The following is a 19,331-nucleotide window of genomic DNA, read 5'->3' on the forward strand; positions in this document are numbered from 1 at the left end:
AAATCTAAACCAGAAATGGTTTCAGATTGGTTAGTTTCGGTTAAAGTCAGGAATGAAAAATGAAATAAGATTAGAAAAATGATGTCATCAAAAAAGGAGAGATGAACTGAACAATTGCAGCTTTCTGTAAAAGATTGATGTTTCTAACTTTGGCAATGATCAGTAAAATCTGGCGTGCTACTTCACATTTCTAAAAGAAAACGTATTGCTTTGCTGAGAAAGCCTTTGAGGACATTTGGTTAATGAGAGCGCTTTATTTAGATGATGGGTGCGTCCCAATTCCCGGGAAGAAACTTCTCTAGAGAAACGAGGGAAGAAGCTCAGCAGATCTGGCCGAGTTTTTCCAGCACCTGTAAAATGCACAATTGGATGACATCAGAAAGAATTAGTGAAAATTTAGTATAACATTGACCAACAAAATCATGGAAAAGGAACAGAGGCAAAATAAAAGTACCAATCAGTCCTGACCAACAAAAGCCAACAAACATTGCTCATTCCCAAGCAAATAACTAAAATCCTGAACAAGAACACATGTTGCTGGAAAAGCTCAGCAGGTCTGGTTTACAGCTTCTGCAGTTCTTTCAGCTTTCAAAAAAAATCCTGAGTTTTCTGAATAGCTGACTCAAAAGATAATCGAGCAGAGACTTGTACTGACGGTAAAAAAGGTCTGTTTTGTTATGTCATTCGGTGGTGCTATGTTAGTTTGATGTTTCAGGCTGTTAATGAAACTAACTGAGGTGTGTACATTGTGACATCTTTCTAAAACAATAATGTGTATTTTAGTGGTGCATTATATTAAGCTAAAAGCCTTGTAAATTTGGACAAATGAAAGCAAAGCAAATGGGAAATTTTCATTAGAACTTATCTATCCCACAATAATATATGATTTGTTCATAAGGATATAAAACTAGTTTACCAGCATTGCTGATACAAATCTTTAATACTTAACTTTGCCTATGTTTTTCAACAGGTGCAGATTCTTCAATGCATCATTCTTCCGCCTATTGACTTTACTGGTGGCATTTTTGCTCGGAACACTCATTTACACAAAATATATTAAGCCATGCAATTTAAACACTGTTATCCAACTCAAGAAGCAGATTGATAACTGGCATTTAAATCTTACACCACCAGAAAAGCTGACTTTTCTGTCTCCATATGGAGGAACTTGGTAAGCCATGTCAGATAATATTTCTACATTAAAATAATTCACATCCAGAACTGACTAAAAAAATTCATAATTCTGACATTTAATTATGTAAGACTTTTTTAATGTCTAAGATGCTTCTTTTACTGAGAACAGAAACTGTCAGCAATAGATTTAACATTATATAAATGATTTAGATGAGAATATAGGAGACATGGTTAGTAAGTTTGCAGATGACACTAAAATAGGCAGTATAGTGGACAGTGAAGACGGTTATCTCAGAGCATAACGAGACTTTCATCAGATGGGCCAATAAGCCAAGGAGTTTAGTTTAAATAAATGTGAGGTGGTGCATTTTAATACAGCAAGCTGTGGCATGACGTCCATGGTTAATGGTAGGGCCCTGGGGCGTGTTGTAGAAGAAAGAGACTCAGAATACAGGTGTATATTTCCTTCAAAGTGGGGTTGCAGGTAGACAGGGTGGTGACGAATGCACTATGCAGGCATGCCTTCATTGGTCAGTCCATTGAATATAGGAGCTGGGATGTCATGTTATGGCTGACATTGATGAGGCCGCTTCTAGAATACTGTATGCTGTTCTGGTTGCCCTGTTACCGGCAGGATATTGTTAAACTGGAAAGAAAAAATTCACAAGGATGCTGCCGGGACTGGAGGGTTTGAGCTATTGGAAGAGGCTGACGAGGCTGGGGATTGTTTGCCTGGAGCATTGGAGGCTAAGCAGGTGACCTAATAAAGGTGCGTGTGGAGAATGAGATGCCAGAGGAAGTGGTAGAGGTGGGTACAATTATAACATTTAAAAGGCAATTGAATGGGAATGTGAATAGAAAGGGGTTAGAGGGATATCAGCCAAAGGCTGGCAAATGGAATGAGTTCAGATTCAGATATCTGGATGAGTCAGGCCAAAGGGTCTGTTTCCATGGTGCATGATTCCCTGATTCTCTGACAGTACTTTTCACATGCGGAGATCCACCCCATACCTTACACCACTCTGATGACCTCTTAATAGCTAAATGAAATTGGCTTTGGAGACCCCACACTTTTTGCTGGATTCTATGTGCATGAATGTTGCATACTCGGAGCTGCCATGACAACATCAGGAAAACATTCCAACTGCAGATCAATGTCTTTCTCAATACTGGCCTTAACTTTATCTGCTGATGTAGAGTCTTCTCTGGCAAGTTTGCTTAGATTTCCTAAATGGAAACCATTCCTCACCTTGATCATAATGCCAAGTTTTGCGTGGTCTTTGGGAAGCAATGTTGCGTATTACCATGAGCAAAAATGTTGATGGTTTGGCAAGGATAATTCAAAAGAGCAAGATCATTGTGATTGTCAGACTAATGTCTGACAGTGACTGGAAAGAGCCAGTAAATTACTCAAGAATCAACAGCTGATGATTAATTGCTTCAGAATAGCTGAAGATACAGATAATAATATTTCCAAATATAATGGTTCATTGACAGTAGAAAAAACAAGATCAGGCATAAATATTGAATTTTGTTTAACCGAGGTGATTATGCAGGATTATGGCTGACAAAATAAACTTTTTTTTTAGATTAGATTAGATTACTTACAGTGTGGAAACAGGCCCTTCAGCCCAACAAGTCCACACCGACCTGCCGAAGCGCAACCCACCCATACCCCTACATTTACCCCTTTACCTAACACTACGGGCAATTTAGCATGGCCAATTCACCTGACCCGCACATCTTTGTGACTGTGGGAGGAAACCGGAGCACCCGAAGGAAACCCACGCAGACACGGGGAGAACGTGCAAACTCCACACAGTCAGTCGCCTGAGTCTGATGTAGCTACTGACAATTATTCAGCTGTTGTATTTGGAAACTTTTCCTACAATTATGAGAAGGTCCAAGTCATAAGCATCTTCCTCACATCAAGCTTTAAGAGTTTGAGACAATCAATATTTGGTAGGTTTATGACACTAATCATTTTCATTCATTCAGTGAAGGATGAAAATTTTGAGATGCGATAGAATGCCTTTATTTAAAAAAAAGGTTCACTCATTGGATGCAGACATTGCTTGTTAGGTACATCCCTGACTGTCATAGAGTCAAAGAGCAGTATAGCATGGAAACTGTCATTGTGAAAGTGGTGATGAGCCGCCTTCTTGAACTGCTGTGGTCCATGGGATACAGCTGCACATGCTGTGCTGTTAGGAAATGGGTTCTTGAGTTTTCAACCAGTGACTGTGAATGAATGGTGATGTATCTCTATTTCAAGGGAGTGAATGTCTTGGAAAGAAATTGTAGGTAGTTGTGTTCCCATATTTTTCTGCCTCTATGCTTTTGGGTGGTAGAGATTAGATTTTTTTAAGATGCTGTCAAAGGAGCCTTTGAGTCTTTTATGTACAATATCATTCTGCAGTGGTGGAGGAAATAAATGTTGAATTGGAGGACAGGGTGTCCATTATGTTGTCTACTTTATCCTGGATGCTGTCTAACTTCTTGAATGTTGTTGGACCTGTCGAATAATTATGTTTGAACAAATATTGTTGTTTTGTTGCCACTAATCACCAGATAGCCCCAAGACAAAGTGAAGACAAAGTAAGATTGATTGTAATGAACAAACTTAAAAAGAATCACACCCAGTATCATTTACTGCTAGAGGTGGAAAATACAGGTGACAAACCAACCATGGCTGAAAATGTGTTGCTGGAAAAGTGCAGCAGGTCAGGCAGCATCCAAGGAGCAGGAGAGTTGACGTTTCGGGCATGAGCCCTTCTTCAGGAATCCATTCAGGAATCATGCACGAAACGTCGACTTTCCTGCTCCTTGGATGCTTCCTGACCTGCTGCACTTTTCCAGCAACACATTTTCAGCTCTGATCTCCAGCATCTGCAGTCCTCACTTTCTCCTAGAAGATTTTAACCTACTGTGAATCCTCTTGCAAGGATGCCTTCCTTGAAGAAGCTCTCTTCCTCCCTCTACAAGGATTTCAGTGAGTCCCTCTCTCACTGCACACCCCAGGTCATCTCCTCTGCCCAGAAACTCTTCAGCCACGTTCTCAAACAGACTCGCTACCACAACCACATCTTCTTCCTCAGCGCCTGTCTACAGAACAGACTAATCCTGCACGGACTCCGGACTACGTTCAGACCAACAAAATTTGGACCCAACCAGGACAACCAGTACCTACAACAAATCCGAAGCCTCCAGCAACAGACCTCCCTCCAGATCCGCCGCTACCTACATTCCCTGCAATTAGCCCTACCCCAGCTCAGGACAACACTCTCACAGACCAGCAAAGGACCTCTACTGTTCTTCATCCACAGAAGAATCCATACACTAAACAAACAGTTCTTCCTAGCCATATCAGAAATTAAATACAGTAAGTACCAAAAACTTTCATGTACTTGCCCCCACACTGTGGGTTCCTCAACTGTTCCAGAATCTTCCATTCCTGAAGAGGGGCTCATGCCCGAAATGTCGACTCTCCTGCTCCTTGGATGCTGCCTGACCCGCTGCACTTTTCCAGCAACACATTTTCAGCTCTGATCTCCAGCATCTGCAGTCCTCAATTTCTCCTAGAAGATACAAACCAACCATGGTTAACCAAAGAAGTTATGAACCATATAACATTAAAAGAGAAACAAGAGGATTTGGAAAGTCTTTTTTAAAAAAACAATAAAAGTTGAAGGAAAAGAAAATAAAGAAGGAGAAAATAACCTGCAAGGGTAAACAAGCTTGTAGTGTGAAAAAGGATAATAAGAACTTCTTTAAATATGGAAATAGAGAGAAGACAGAGAACATGGGCCCCTTAAGGAATGAGGCGAGAGAAATATGATGTGGAGGAGTTGATGTTGGATTAGGATGTACAAAGTTAAAACTCACAATATAACAGGTTATAGTCCACCAGGTTTATATGGAGCGCTGCGCATTCATCAGGTGGTTCTGGAGCAGGACCATAAGACACAGAATATATAGCAAAAGATCACAATGCCATGCAACTGAATTGATATTTTGAACATACCATTTACCTGAGGTTACCAATAGTTACAATTATAAAGTCATAGAGATGTACAGCACAAAAACAGATCCTTCGGTCCAATTCGTCCATCCTACCCAGATATCCTAACCTAATCTAGTCCCATTTGCCAGCAATTGGCTCATATTCCACTAAACCCTTCCTATTCATAAGTCCATCCAGATACCTTGTAAATACTGTAATTGTACCAGCCTCCACCACTTTCTCTGGCAGCTCATTCCATACACGCACCACCCTCTGTGTGAAAGTGTTGCCCCTTCAGTCCCTTTTATATCTTTCCTCTCACCCTGAAACAATGTCCTTGAGTTCTGGACTCCTCCACCCCAAGGAAAAGACATTGTCTGTTCATCTTATCCATGCCTCTCATAATTTTATAAACCTTTATAAGGTCACTCCTCATCCTCTAATGCTCGAGGGAAAACAGCCCCAGCCTATTTAGCCTCTCCAGGAAGCTCAAATCCTCCAACCCTGGCCAACTTCCTTGTAAAATTTCTCTGATCCCTTTCAAGTTTTACAACATTCTTCTGATAGGAAGGAGATCAGAATTCCATGCAATATTCCAAAAGTGGCCTCATCAAGGTCCTGTACAGCCGCTATACACAAAGCTCTGACTGATAAAGGACAGTATACCAAATGCCATCTTCACTATCCTATCTACCTGCAACTCTACTTTCAAGTAACTATGAGCCTGCACTCCAAGGTCTCACTGTTCAGCAACACTCCCGAGGACCTCACCATTAAGTGTATAAATCTGCTCTGATTTGCTTTTCCAAAATTCCAAAATCCATCTGCCACTCCTCAATCTGTTGGCCCATCAGATCAAGATCCCATTGTAATCTGAGGGAACCTTCTTTACTATCCACTACATCTCCAATTTTGGTGTCAACTCCAAACTGACAAACTATACCTCGTAAATTCACATCCAAGTCACTTATATAAATGACAAAATTGAAGACAAATCATTTCCAAACTAGTTTCGCAGAAGTCATAGCAATGTTTGAGTAGATTCGGATTGGGTTATGATTATGATTGCGTTGAATAAGATTATGATGAGCAGACACATGTATTCTTTATATTTCACTTGTCAATTTGGCTAATGTTACCTTTAACTCCTTTACAGGTTAAATGACAAAAATAATTGCAGTTGTAATGTTGGGAAACCATTACCTTTAATAATCTCTTCCGATCCAAACGATGTATCCGCAATCAAAATAAGAAGAAGATTACAGTACGAACAACATAGAAAGCGGTAACTAAATTTGAAAGTACTGATATTTGAAGAACAACTCTCACAGATGGTATATAAATTGATGTTTTTATTTATCTTTGAAAACTTGCTTAACAGAACCATGCAAATCTTTTACATTGATTTGTATTTCTGTATTATGTAGACAGTAAGGAAAAACCTAATTTCATTTTTGCGTTCTGTGAGAGGTGATGCATGTCTGTAAATGTGTTTGCATGCACTGTAATTAAATGTTTCAAAAAATCTTGCGTTGAACGGTTCAGTGCTTTAGAAAACAAAGAATGCAAAAGAGAAACAAACTGGGTTGCTGCCAACCAACAAGGTGTCCTGGGACACAAGGAGGAAGGAACAAAACCAGTTCTTTTGAATGTCCAGAAGTTAAAGAGCTGAAGGATGTCTTTCAGCAAGTGACTGACAAAGGTCTCTATAAAAGCATGAGTTGATTTATGTGAACAGACTTCCATTGGCTGATCAAGATACTTATGTAAAGGATATGTGATAGACACAATGCAGAAGAATTAGTTCAAGCAAGGGAAGAGATTAAAGTCATGCTTTACAATGTGTAATGACTGTCCTGTTCTGTATTTGGGATTGTGAACTGAAATAGGAAAAGACGGTTGTAGAAACGTAGAAGAGTGGAAGGGATTGCTGGACTTTTTAAGAGCAGTTTACTGATCCACTTTATCAGAGCTGTTTGTGCTGCTGTTTGTTCAAACAGTGGAGAAGTTAATAATGGTTGAGCTGGAACCAGTGTTTGATGGGTATTCAGCAGACAAATTGCTGATTGGGGTGCAGAGTGATGATCAGTTGTTGACAACAACAGATTTTTACCTGTCAACAATTATAGGTAGTTGGCTCCCAAGTGGTTAAAAAGCTTGCGGCTGGTCACAGTGCTCCCAATGTGATCTCATCAGTACTCTATATAGTTTCATTAATACTTCCCTATTCTTCTACTCTAACCCTTTGAAATAAGAGCCAACATTCCATTGCAACCTGCTGCACCTGTGTGCTAACTTCCTACATTTCATGTCTCAGTACTCCCAAGTCCCTTTGTGTTCCAGTTTTTCTCCATTCAAATAATGCTCTGTTCTTATGTTCTCCCTTCCAAAATGGAACAATTTCACATTTTCCACAATATTCTCTATTTGCCAACATTTTGTCCACTTGCTAAACTTGTTAATACCTCCCTGTGAACTGTTCGTATCTCTCTTGCAACTTGCCTTTATATCTATTTTTGAATCATTTAAGCAGCACTTCTAGGGGTACAATGTCGGGATTATATGTTGTGCTCTGTGCCAGTGCTAAGAACTGTAAGATAGTAAATACATAGCTAAAGGGTTGGTGTAGAAGGGAGTACTTCAGGTGTGTGGATCATTGTCTCCTGGGCATATGGCCTGTACAATAAGAATGGGTTGTGCTGAAACTGGCAGAGTACCAATAAGCAGGCAGGGAAATTTGCTAATGCCACTCCGGAGAGCTCAGCCTACCGTGGTGGGGGTGGGAAGCCAGAGTAGCAGGTCATCAAGTAAAATGATCAAAGAGTTGTCAGAGACTAAGACCGAGAGGAAAAATGTTCTGAGATATATTTGTTTTAATGCAATCTCAGGCAGAAGAACTAAGAGCTTGGATTGATGTGTATGACTATGATGTTGTAGCTAGTACAGAGATTTGATTGGGAGAGAGAGACAAAATGAGCAACTTGATTTAGATGTTTCAGGCATGATAGAGAGGAATGCAAAAGAGGTGAGGGAGTTGTGTTAGTGATAAGGGAGACTGTCACAGCTGTACTGGGAGAGTACACCTTGCAGGGCTCATCCAGTGAGGCCATATGGGGACAGCTCAGGAACAGGAAGGGTGTAGTCACTTTGATGGGATTGTCCTACACACTTCCCAACAGCCAGCAGGTGATTGAGGCATGGATATGCGAATAGATTATAGAAAAATGTGAAAGTATGCCATGGTGAGTGGTTTTAACTCACACATAGGTTGACTGAAACTTATTTCGTGCCAGAGGCTTGGATCATATGGGGCGGCGGGGGGGGAGGGTTTGCAGGGTGTGGATGGTTTTGGAACATTATGTAAGTATTTCAACTAAACGGAAAAGGATCATACTAGACTTGGTTCTGGAGAATGAACTTAGCAGATTGAAGTTACAGTGGGGAAGCATTCCAGGACCAGTGACACTAATTCTGTAAGTTTTAAGTTACTTATGGTTAAGTAATTGTTGGTTGAAAGGTTTAAATTGGAGGATGGCTAACTATCGAAGTACTCGGCAGGAACTGGGAAAGGTAGATTGGGGTGGCTATTTGAGGGGAAGTCCACATCTGGAATGTGGGAATCTTTGAAAAGATAGTTGATTGGGGTTCAGGGCCAGCATGTTCCTGTGAAAATGAAAGATAACGATGAACTCGGAAACCTTGGGAACACGAAAAATTGAGAGTTTAGTAGAAAGCAAAAGGAGACATGCCTAAGGTTTAGGAAACCGAAGACAGAAAGAACCGTGAAACAATAAAAAGACAACAGGAAAGATCCTAAATGAGGAATGAGGAGGGCAAAAAGGGCCGGGAAATAGCTTTGGAAAAGAGGATTAAGGGAAATCCCAAAACAATTTATACTTATCTGAGGAGCAAGAGGTAGCGAAGGAAAGGATAGATCCACTAAATGAAAGAGGGGGAAACTTATGCATGGGGCCAGAGAAACTGGTTGAGATCCTTAACAGTGGTCCTTTGCATCGGTATTCACAAAGGATAAGGATATGATGGATGGTGAGTCCCAGGAGGGTTATGTCGAAACCCTAGGGCATGTGAATAAAAACAGGAAGAGGTGTTGGGTGATTTTAAAAGCTTCATGTAGAAAGGATCTGATGGGATCTGTCTCAGAATGATGAAGGAAGTGAGGGTAGAAATTGCTGGAGCTTTGTATTAAATCATTGTATCTTCTTTAGATTAGACTTTTTTAGATTAGACTTACAGTGTGGAAACAGGCCCTTCGGCCCAACAAGTCCACACCGACCCGCCGAAGCGAAACCCACCCATACCCCTACATTTACCCCTTACCTAACACTACGGGCAATTTAGCATGGCCAATTCACCTGACCTGCACATCTTTGGACTGTGGGAGGAAACCGGAGCACCCGGAGGAAACCCACGCAGACACGGGGAGAACGTGCAAACTCCACACAGTCAGTCACCTGAGTCGGGAATTGAACCCGGGTCTCAGGTGCTGTGAGGCAGCAGTGCTAACCACTGTGCCACCGTGCCGCCCACCTTTAGTCACAGGGAACGTCCCAGAGAACTGGAGAGTACTAAACATTGTTTTACTGTTTAAGAGGAGCAACAGAGATTATCAGGGAAATTACAGGCAATGAGTCTGATATCAGTGACAGGGAAATTATTGGAGAAGATTCTTAGGAATAGATTTACTCACATTCGGAAAAGTATGCACTCATAGCAAGAGGCACAAAGACTTTGTGTGGAAGATCATATCTCATGTTTTTTGAGGAAGCACAAAGATGATGGATGATGGTGAGGTAGTCGATGTTGTCCATGTGGATTTTCACAAGGCATTGGACAAGATCCCTTATGGCAGGCTGATAAAAAAGGTGAAGTTACATGGAATCCATGGTCAGCTGGTAAGATAGATACAGAACTAGCTTAGTCGTAGAGACAGAGAGTAGCAGCAGAAGGGTGTTTTTCAGATTTCTGTAACCAGTGGTGGATCAGTACTTGGACCCCTGTTATTTGTTATTGACATAAAATAATTGGGAGGAGAAGGTAGGTAGCCTGATTTGTAAATTTGCAGATGACACAAAGATTGTGGGCACTATGGATAATGAGGAGGATTGCCTGAGGACACAGCTGGATGTAGATAAGCTGGAGACTTGGGCGTAAAACATGACAGATAGAGTTTAATCCAGACAAATGCGAGGCAATATATTTTCAGAGATCTAATGCAGGAGTGACGTATACAGTTGCACCCTCAGTAGAACAGTAGAACACTAAGTCACATCAACACACGGAGAGGTCTAGGCAAACAGGTTCACAGTTCCCTGAAAGTGGCAGCACTAGTGGATAATGTGATCAAGAAGGCAGATGGCATGCTTGTCTTCATTGATCAGGGCATGGAATATAACAATTAACAAGTCATGTTATAGTGAAACAGAACTTTAGTTAGACTATAATTGGGACATTGTGTATAGTTCTAGTCACCACATTATCAGAAGGAGGCTTTGGAGAGGGTCTAGAAATGATTTACTAAGACCTTGCCTGGTTAGGAGGGTATTAATCATGAGGAGAGATTGGACAAAACTTGGTTTGTTTTCACTTGAATGTCAAAGAATGAGGGGCAATCTGATAAAAGCTTACACAATTATTAGAGGCACGGATAAAATGGAGACCTTTTCTCAGGGTAGAAAAGACAATTACAAAGAAATAAATAAAAATGTCAAAGGAAGTAAGCTTAAAAGAGATGTGAGAGGAATGTTTTTTTTATATACAGAAGATGATAAGTGCCTGGAATGCAATGCCAGAGGAGATGTTGGATACAAATTCTGATCCCACCATGTCCACAGACCAAACTTGAAGTAATTAATTTAATGGGTGTGACTGTGTTCTGAACATAGTATCCAGGTGCCTCTGCCTTTCCTCATGTATCACAGTGTCAGTGAATCAGACTCCAGCTCATCGACTCTCACGTTCTTGAACAACCAATTTTTGTTGAAAATGTGGTAACTATAGATTGGATCTGTTTCCACATGCTGCAGATACATCACTTTGCCTGCCCAACAACTCTAATCTGTTTAACTAACTACAATGGATTTTAAATAGTTTTAAAATCAATTGCTTAACTGCACTTGTCAGCTTTAATAAATGGAATAAGTTCAGATGAGATAACATGTTTGAGAGGACAGCTGTAAGATCCATTACCATATTCAAATGTAGAGAGAGGGGGATTCAGGGAGGATCAAAGGCCAGTAGCGCAGAGTGATCTCAGAATGAGGATGTTGGGTTTACATGGAAGTTAGAATCACCAAGTATGCAAAGTTAGCAAAGAAACTGAGAGAGAAAAGCGGTGAAGATATCACAGTGAGAAACTTAGAGCATTACTTGGGTGATTCACAAAATACAATTGGCTGAATCTTACATTTTCTTGGCTAAGTGTCAACTTTGTTAGTCTTTTGGAAAATCTTTTGACAAAAGTGAAATCAATATCACAGAATCCCTACAATGTGGAAGCAGGCCATTTGGTCCATTGAGTCCATACTGACCCTCCGAAGAATATCCCACCCTGACACCCCATCCCTGTAACTTTGCATTCCCCATGGCTAATTCCCAAGCATACTTCTAGACACTTGGGCAATTTAGCATGGACTGTGGGAGGAAACCAGGGCACCCAGAGAAAACCTATACAGACACTGGAGAATGTGCAAACTTCACACAGGCAGTTGCCAGAGGGTGGAATTGAACCCAGATCCCCGGTGCTGTGAGGCAGCAGTGGTAACCGCTGTACCACAAAATCACTTGCTGCATCTTACCAGATATTCCTCATTAACTGCCTATCTCACCCCTATGGCACCCTTCTTGTCCAGTTCAAGCCCCATCTTACCGCACACCATGCCCAGAACAACTCACTCGACACTCACGACATACCCAGTGGAAACCTGCATCTTGCCCCATATTGAAAAGGCATTTGTGCAACTGGATGAGCATGGGCATTCTGTACCTCCCCTGTCTAGTGACAGCATTCACTCAAGAATATGTTGGAGAAGGGAAGAAGAGTGTTTCAATTCTTTAACAGGATCTCACCATCATCTCACCTTAACAGCGTTACAGCTGGTTAAGAAAATCAAGCCAAGCCACTGGTAATGGGCAGACTGTTGGAGATGAAACAACTACTCAGTCCCAGGCATGAGAGGCCCCTTTGGTCTTAGCAATCAGGGGTTTCATTCACAGGTGAGAACAGGATCACCAGACAAATGTGTGCAAGGCACTGGCCTTCACGGTACCGAAGCTTCTGAAGAACAGCTTCCCTGTGGAGATTCAGCTTCTCGAGGTTGCAATTACTTGGCCTTCATGAGCCTTGATCTCAGGCTTCCTTGTTGATACACACAGACCCTGCCCTCCACTGTCCATATTGGTCAATGGTCAGTGGTCAATGGTTCTCAGGACCAAAGGCATCGTGACAGGGGATGGTGAACTGAGTGAGCACATGAGATGTCCTTTCCTCAGAAGAAGATGAGGAGATGCCAGGAGCCACTCAGACCGAGGAGGATGCATATGCACAGACCCCTCAGAAGACTTATTCAGGATAATTCAGAAATTGCTGACCCCTTCACCTTCACCCTGACTGCCTCCCTCCAACCTTTGGAAATTCAAGGTGAGCAGGATTCACCGGCCTTTGACAAGAAGACCCTCTGCATGCCTGGACTGTTCAGTCACAAACACACTCAGGGTCACCCAATGGGCATCACTGCCAAACAGACACCCAATCCCTCTATTCCTCCATCTCACCTGTGGACCCTGGGATGGGACTGAGACACTAAGAAAGAAAACAATACAATTGAGAATATTTTGGTGGCACAGGTGGCGTTGCACTTTATAAATATCACTACCGCATGAATATTTTTGGTTTTGCAACCAATCTAATTGTTTCAGTCTCTCTTGTGCCCTGAATGTGATGGTGTCAACATCCCCAGATCAATGTCTATGTTAAGACCCAGCTGCTGTAGTGTTGAAGCAAGTTGGAAAAGGCCGATATTAAGCAATGGGTTCTGCTCCTACCATGGCCCCTTGTGGTCAAATATTGCCATTCTTTCCCTGACCTTGATGTTCAGAAGTGTTGGCAAAAATGAGGTGCTCAGTGATGTGTGGGGCAAGGATGTGCAGCATACAAAGAGCCAATGCATTCAGATAAGAGGCCTACAGGTCTGCTTTCTTGACAGGGGATAAGTCTGTGTGTAATGTTGCTGCTCTCTCAAGGACATCTCATGAGTGCGTCTGGGAGTCCCCCTCCCCTACAGGTCAAACATCTGAAAATGCCAATTCTAGGTGTGCTTGTAGCCATTTTCTTTCTCATTGCACGCTGTCAGAGTGAGGCAATGTGACAGTGACACTCTTTGGTCAATGGTTTCCAGTTCCACATGTCGACCAGGCCCATTCTTTCCTAATGACTGTTCTCATGAACCCCACAGGCACCATACTTCCCCAGGTCCACTCCCAAATCCACCGACAATGCACCTGCACCTGCCCAATTTCCTCCCCAGCCTCTGGCATATGTGGTGACCATGCCAGGTAAAATCATACAGTGTCCCCTCCTGAAGCCAGACTCCTGCCTATGGACAAACTACAGCACACCCCATTTCATGCTTTATTGTATCACCTTTCCAAATTCTATTGCTCCCTTCAGAACTGTCATTCCTCCTTTTCCCCTCAGCCTACAATTTCCAATCCGAGAAACACTTTCCTGAGCTTTCTTCCCATAGTAACATGGCTTCCTGCTGTGTGTGAACCAATCCTGTATCTAGGTACCCACTCTGTCGCCATGTCGAGAATTCTCATTATCTCGTTTGTTCACGAGGGTGGTAAGATGGGAAGCTGAATAGTAATAATGCAAGATGTGGAATTAAAAAGCCATTAACAAGCAATAAACACCTTTCAGAGGCAACTCACTTTTCATCAGCGAGAATCTCACCTCACACCCAGAAATCAGTTAAAAAGTGTAACGAGTTGCTCCTGACATCAAGAGAGGCCTCATCTGACTGTCACAATTTTTAAAGAAACTTGAAAAACTGATTGACAGTTCAGAAACTCAGCAGCTGGGTCTTACTGCATAGTCCATTGAACATTGTTGTCCAGATGGGAAGAAATTTGAACACCAAGCTTCTTTAAAATTTTTATGTTAACCAAAGTAAGCAAGAACCAGTTCTAGATCTTACAGGTAAAACTAGATTACTATCCCAATGAGATAAAGGCCAAATTTTAGAAAGAGAGCAAAGTTCTGCTGTTTGCAAAAGAAGTCTCATGGAAATACATTGCCATTCATAGAACTGGCAGCACTATTTACTTTTAATAGGAAGTAATTCAGCTGTTACGATAACATTAAGGGAATTTATATTTGCCAGGAATTGGTGATGGAGAGAGTGTTAAGTCTGAAGGTTGATAAGTCCCCGGGGCCTGATGGTCTACATCCCAGGGTACTGAAGGAGGTGGCTTGAGAAATCGTGGATGCGTTGGTGATTATTTTCCAGAGTTCGATAGATTCGCGGATTGGAGGGTGGCTAATGTTGTACCACTTTTTAAGAAAGGTGGGAGAGGGAAAGCAGGAAATTATAGACCAGTTAGTCTGACCTCAGTGGTGGGAAAGATGCTGAAGTCTATTATAAAGGATGAAATTACGACACATCTGGATAGTAGTAACAGGATATGGTAGAGTCAGCATGGATTTCTGAAGGGGAAATCATGCTTGACTAATTAGACTTACAGTGTGGAAACAGGCCCTTCGGCCCAACAAGTCCACACCGACCCGCTGAAGCGCAACCCACCCATACCCCTACATTTACCCCTTACCTAACACTACGGGCAATTTAGCTTGGCCAATTCACCTGACCCGCACATCTTTGGACTGTGGGAGGAAACCGGAGCACCCGGAGGAAACCCACGCAGACACGGGGAGAACGTGCAAACTCCACACAGTCAGTAGCCTGAGTCGGGAATTGAACCCGGGTCTACAGGCGCTGTGAGGCAGCAATGCTAACCACTGTGCCACCGTGCTGTCCAAAATTCTTTTGGAATTTTTTGAGGATGTAACTCTGAAGATGGATGAGGGAGATCCAGTAGATGTAGTTGTAGCTGGACTTCCAGAAAGCTTTTGATAAAGTCCCACATAGGAGGTTAGTGAGCAAAATTAGGGCACATGGTATTGGGGGCAAAGTACTAACTTGGATTGAAAGTTGGTTGGCTGACAGGAAACAAAGAGTAGTGATAAACGGCTCCATTTCGGAATGGCAGGCAGTGACCAGTGGGGTACCGCACGGATCAGTGCTGGGACCGCAGTTTTTTACAATATATGTTAATGATACAGAAGATGGTATTAGTAATAACATTAGCAAATTTGCTGATGGTACTAAGCTGGGTGGGAGGGTGAAATGTGAGGAGGATGTTAGGAGATTACAGGGTGATCTGGACAGGTTAGGTGAGTGGTCAGATGCATGGCAGATGCAGTTTAATGTGGATAAATGTATGGTTATCACTTTGGTGGCAAGAACAGGAAGGCAGATTATTACTAAATGGAACCAAATTAGGTAAAGCGGCAGCACAAAGAGTTGTGGGTGTTCTTGTACACCAGTCAATAAAAGTAAGCATGCAGGTACAGGATGTAGTGAAGAAGGCTAACAGCATGCTGGCCTTCATTACAAGTGGGATTGAGTATAGAAGCAAAGAGGTTCTTCTACAGCTGTACAGGACCCGGGTGAGACCACACCTGGAGGATTGTGTGCAGTTCTGGTCTCCAAATTTGAGGAACGACATTCTGGCTATTGAGGGTGTGCAGCGTAGGTTCATGAGGTCAATTTCTGGAATGGCAGGACTACCTTAAGCTGAAAGACTGGAGCGACTGGGCTTGTATACCCTTGAGTTTAGAAGACTGAGAGGGGATCTGATTGAGACATATAAGATTATGAAAGGATTGGACACTCTGGCAGCAGAAAACATGTTTCCGCTGATGGGTGAGTGCCGAACCAGAGGACACAGCTTAAAAATACGGGGTCGACCATTTAGGACAGAGATGAGGAGAACCTTCTTCACCCAGAGAGTGGTGGTTGCGTGGAATGCTCTGCCCCAGAAGGCAGTGGAGGCCCAGTCTCTGGATTCATTTAAGAAAGAGTTGGATAGAGTTCTCAAGGATAGCGGAATCAAGGGTTATGGAGATAAGGCAGGAATAGGATACTGATTAAAGATGATCAGGCATGATCATATTGAATGGTGGTGCAGGCTCAAAGGGCAGAATGGCCTACTCCTGCACCCATTGTCTATTGTCTATTGTATATTTTGAATGTAATCCAATTTTAATTACAGATTCAGATTAATCAGCAGACATTTAATTCAAATTTGTTGCAGATGAAATAAATTAGATTACATCTATGATATGGCACCTAATTAAATCTTTCTCAACAGGATTGAGTCACCTTTGAAGAAGGTAATCATTGCTCAACCCAATTCCCCACTCAGCTATCCAATCCATGGAGTTGAAATAATGCCACTGCAGTCCACTGTCATTCCAGGTGAGAATATCAACTTAAGTTTCATGAAAGCAATGAATGTTATTCTTTTTTACTTTTCCATTTTGTATAAAACACAATCTCTTTTTTCAGGTTTGGGTGTGTTTGCATTTGGTAGACAGAACTATATGGTAGGTACATCTCTGTTTCTTCCAAGTTTTTGTTGATCTTAAACTATGTCTGGCAACAATTCCACTGGGAAGCAGGAGAGTCAATGTTTCGAGCATAAGCTCGTCATCAGGAATGTGGGGTGGGGGGAGGGGGCGGTGTTGTGGAATGCCCAAGCAGACTGAGAGATAAATGGGAGGGGGGTGGAGCTAAAGGGGAAGTTAGTTGGAATGCAATCAGTAGATGAAGGTGGGGGGAGTGATAGTGATAGGCTGGAATGGAGGACGGGGCGAATAGGTGGGAAGGAAGATGGACAGATAGGACAGTTCAAGATGATGATGCTGAGTTGGAGGGTTGGATCTGGGATAAGGTGGGGAGAGGGGAGATGAGGAAACTGGGGAAATCGACATTGATCCTTTGTAGTTGGAGGGACCCAATGTGGAAGATGAGGCGTTCTTCCTCCAGGGGTCAGGTGATTAGGATTTGGCGGTCGAGGAGGCCCAGGACTTGCATGTCCTTGGGAGAGTCAGAGGGGGAGTTGAAGTGTTCTGCCACTGGGCGATGGGGTTGTTTAGATGTTCTCTGAAATGTTCTGCAAGTTGGCATTTAGTGTCAGTGTCCCAACTTGCGGAACTTTTCAGCGAACATCTCTGGGACACACGCACTTAACATCCCCACCGCCCAGTGGTCAAACACTACAACTCCCCCTCCCATTGAATTGGATTATGGCTTTTAACACTTTAACCCCACTGCTGTTCATCCAACATGATAAAGAAACCCAGCTTTGTGTGGTTAAAATGCACCCATTTTAAGTAAAGAGCACACGCATGTTTGACCTGCACCTGACCAACCTGGAGATAATATCAGCATTGACCATGTATCATGAAGATGAATTATATTCCATTCATTAGATTGTTTAGCTTTGAGAAGTTGAGTTTCATAAAACTTTCAGTTCTGTGCTCTGAGGAATTGTAACTACGAAAGACGTGCAGTAACAGGTTTAAGCTTGGCATAGGTGACATAGAATGTAAAGTTGTCGATCGGATAGTGAGTAACTTTGAAATATTTTTACTTCATAATTATTCCAAAAATTACATTGTTCTCTTTAACCCCATTGCGAGATACAATAGGTACGGTAAGTAATTTTGAGCTTTAGCATGACCATCTTCCAGATTTAATTCAATACCTTGTGGTTCGGTTACTCCGGAGTTCCATTTTCCAAACCCCCTGAGTAAGTTTGCTGATGACAGAAAGGCAAGGTGATAAAGAAGATCGTGGGTTACAGGAGGATAATACACAGATTATTCAGATGGAATTTAAGTCTGATCAGTGTGACATGATGCAGTTTGGAAGAAGGATCAAGACAACAGAGTACTCAATTAACTGCAGGACACTTCTCACCTCAGAAGAATGGAGGGATCTTGGGATGCTTATCTACAGATTTCTGAGGCAGCAGGATAGGTTAGCAGGGTAGTTAAGAAAGCATACAGATTACTCATGGCAGAGAAGTCACGTTGGAGCTGTACAAGACTTTGGTCAGTTCATAACTGGAGTACTGTGTGCAATTCTTGTCACCACACTACAGGAAGGGTGTGATTGCACTGGAGAGGGTGCAGAGGAGATTCATCAGGATGTTACCTGGATTGGGCAGTTTAGATATTAAGAGAGGTTGATAATTGTTTTTGTTGCAACTAGAAGGCTCAGGGGGAGCTGATAGAGGTGTACAAGGTATTAGGGGGCATGGACAGAAAGTAGCTATTCCCCATCACTGAAGGATTAATAACAAGGGGACATAGTTTTGCGGTGAAAGACTGGATCCATTGTTATCCTCCTGTCCTCTGGCACAGCCTTTATGGCCCGAGAGAAATTAAAATTTGGGTCAGAGCCACTGTATCTTGCTGCATTGTCTCCCACAGCAACTCATCTAGAGTTTGGGGATATGTTCAGTTTTAAGCCTGACAAATCCTCCATTCCCTCCTCATTCCTGATATTGCGCAAGATTCTCACAATCCCTGGTGTTGAATCCTGTAACTACATCTTGCTTCTCAAAAGTGCAAAGGATTCATTAAACACCCTGTCAATGTCCTCCAGCTCCACAAACAGATCATCTATTTGCTCCCTCATGAGCTACACTCCTTCCCAGCTTATCTTATTCCTTTGTTACAGAACATCTCCCTTTATTCTTAATCTTACCCCCCACTGTTTCTTCTCCTAACTATTTTCTTCGGTTCCTCCTGAAACTTTCCACTAATGCCTCCATTGAGTTGCTCCCTTTGTCCCTGCGAAAAGCCTCTCTTTTCCTTCTTATCCAGTGCTGAAAATTCCTTGATATCCTGGGTTCTCCTGGCTTGCTGCTCCTATGCTTCACCCTCAAGGAAACAGAGTGGGGCTTGTACTCTTGCCAATTCCAATGTGAAGCCTCGCCCCTCCCCTTCCATTGCACACCGACCAAGAACTAGCTGTTCTCACCTATTCCCATTTGGGTCAGAGCCCACCTATTTGAATAAAATCTGCCTTCCCACAATCCAACA

The 19,331-nt window shown here is 42.4% G+C and overlaps 1 protein-coding gene across 1 annotated transcript in view; it reads left to right on the plus strand.

Annotated features, from left to right (window-relative positions):
- The first annotated feature begins 6,371 nt into the window (after positions 1 to 6,371).
- Positions 6,372 to 19,331, plus strand: part of LOC132830803 (beta-1,4 N-acetylgalactosaminyltransferase 2-like) — a 33,483-nt gene continuing 20,523 nt past the window's right edge. Inside the window, exons 1-3 of the mRNA XM_060848661.1 lie at positions 6,372 to 6,422; positions 16,589 to 16,695; positions 16,786 to 16,823. Of these exons, the coding sequence (XP_060704644.1) occupies positions 16,668 to 16,695; positions 16,786 to 16,823 (66 nt within the window). The 5' untranslated portion in view covers positions 6,372 to 6,422; positions 16,589 to 16,667. The remainder of the gene's footprint in view (positions 6,423 to 16,588; positions 16,696 to 16,785; positions 16,824 to 19,331) is intronic.

Source organism: Hemiscyllium ocellatum, chromosome 32, assembly GCF_020745735.1.
Source record: "Hemiscyllium ocellatum isolate sHemOce1 chromosome 32, sHemOce1.pat.X.cur, whole genome shotgun sequence".
NCBI lineage: Eukaryota > Metazoa > Chordata > Chondrichthyes > Orectolobiformes > Hemiscylliidae > Hemiscyllium > Hemiscyllium ocellatum.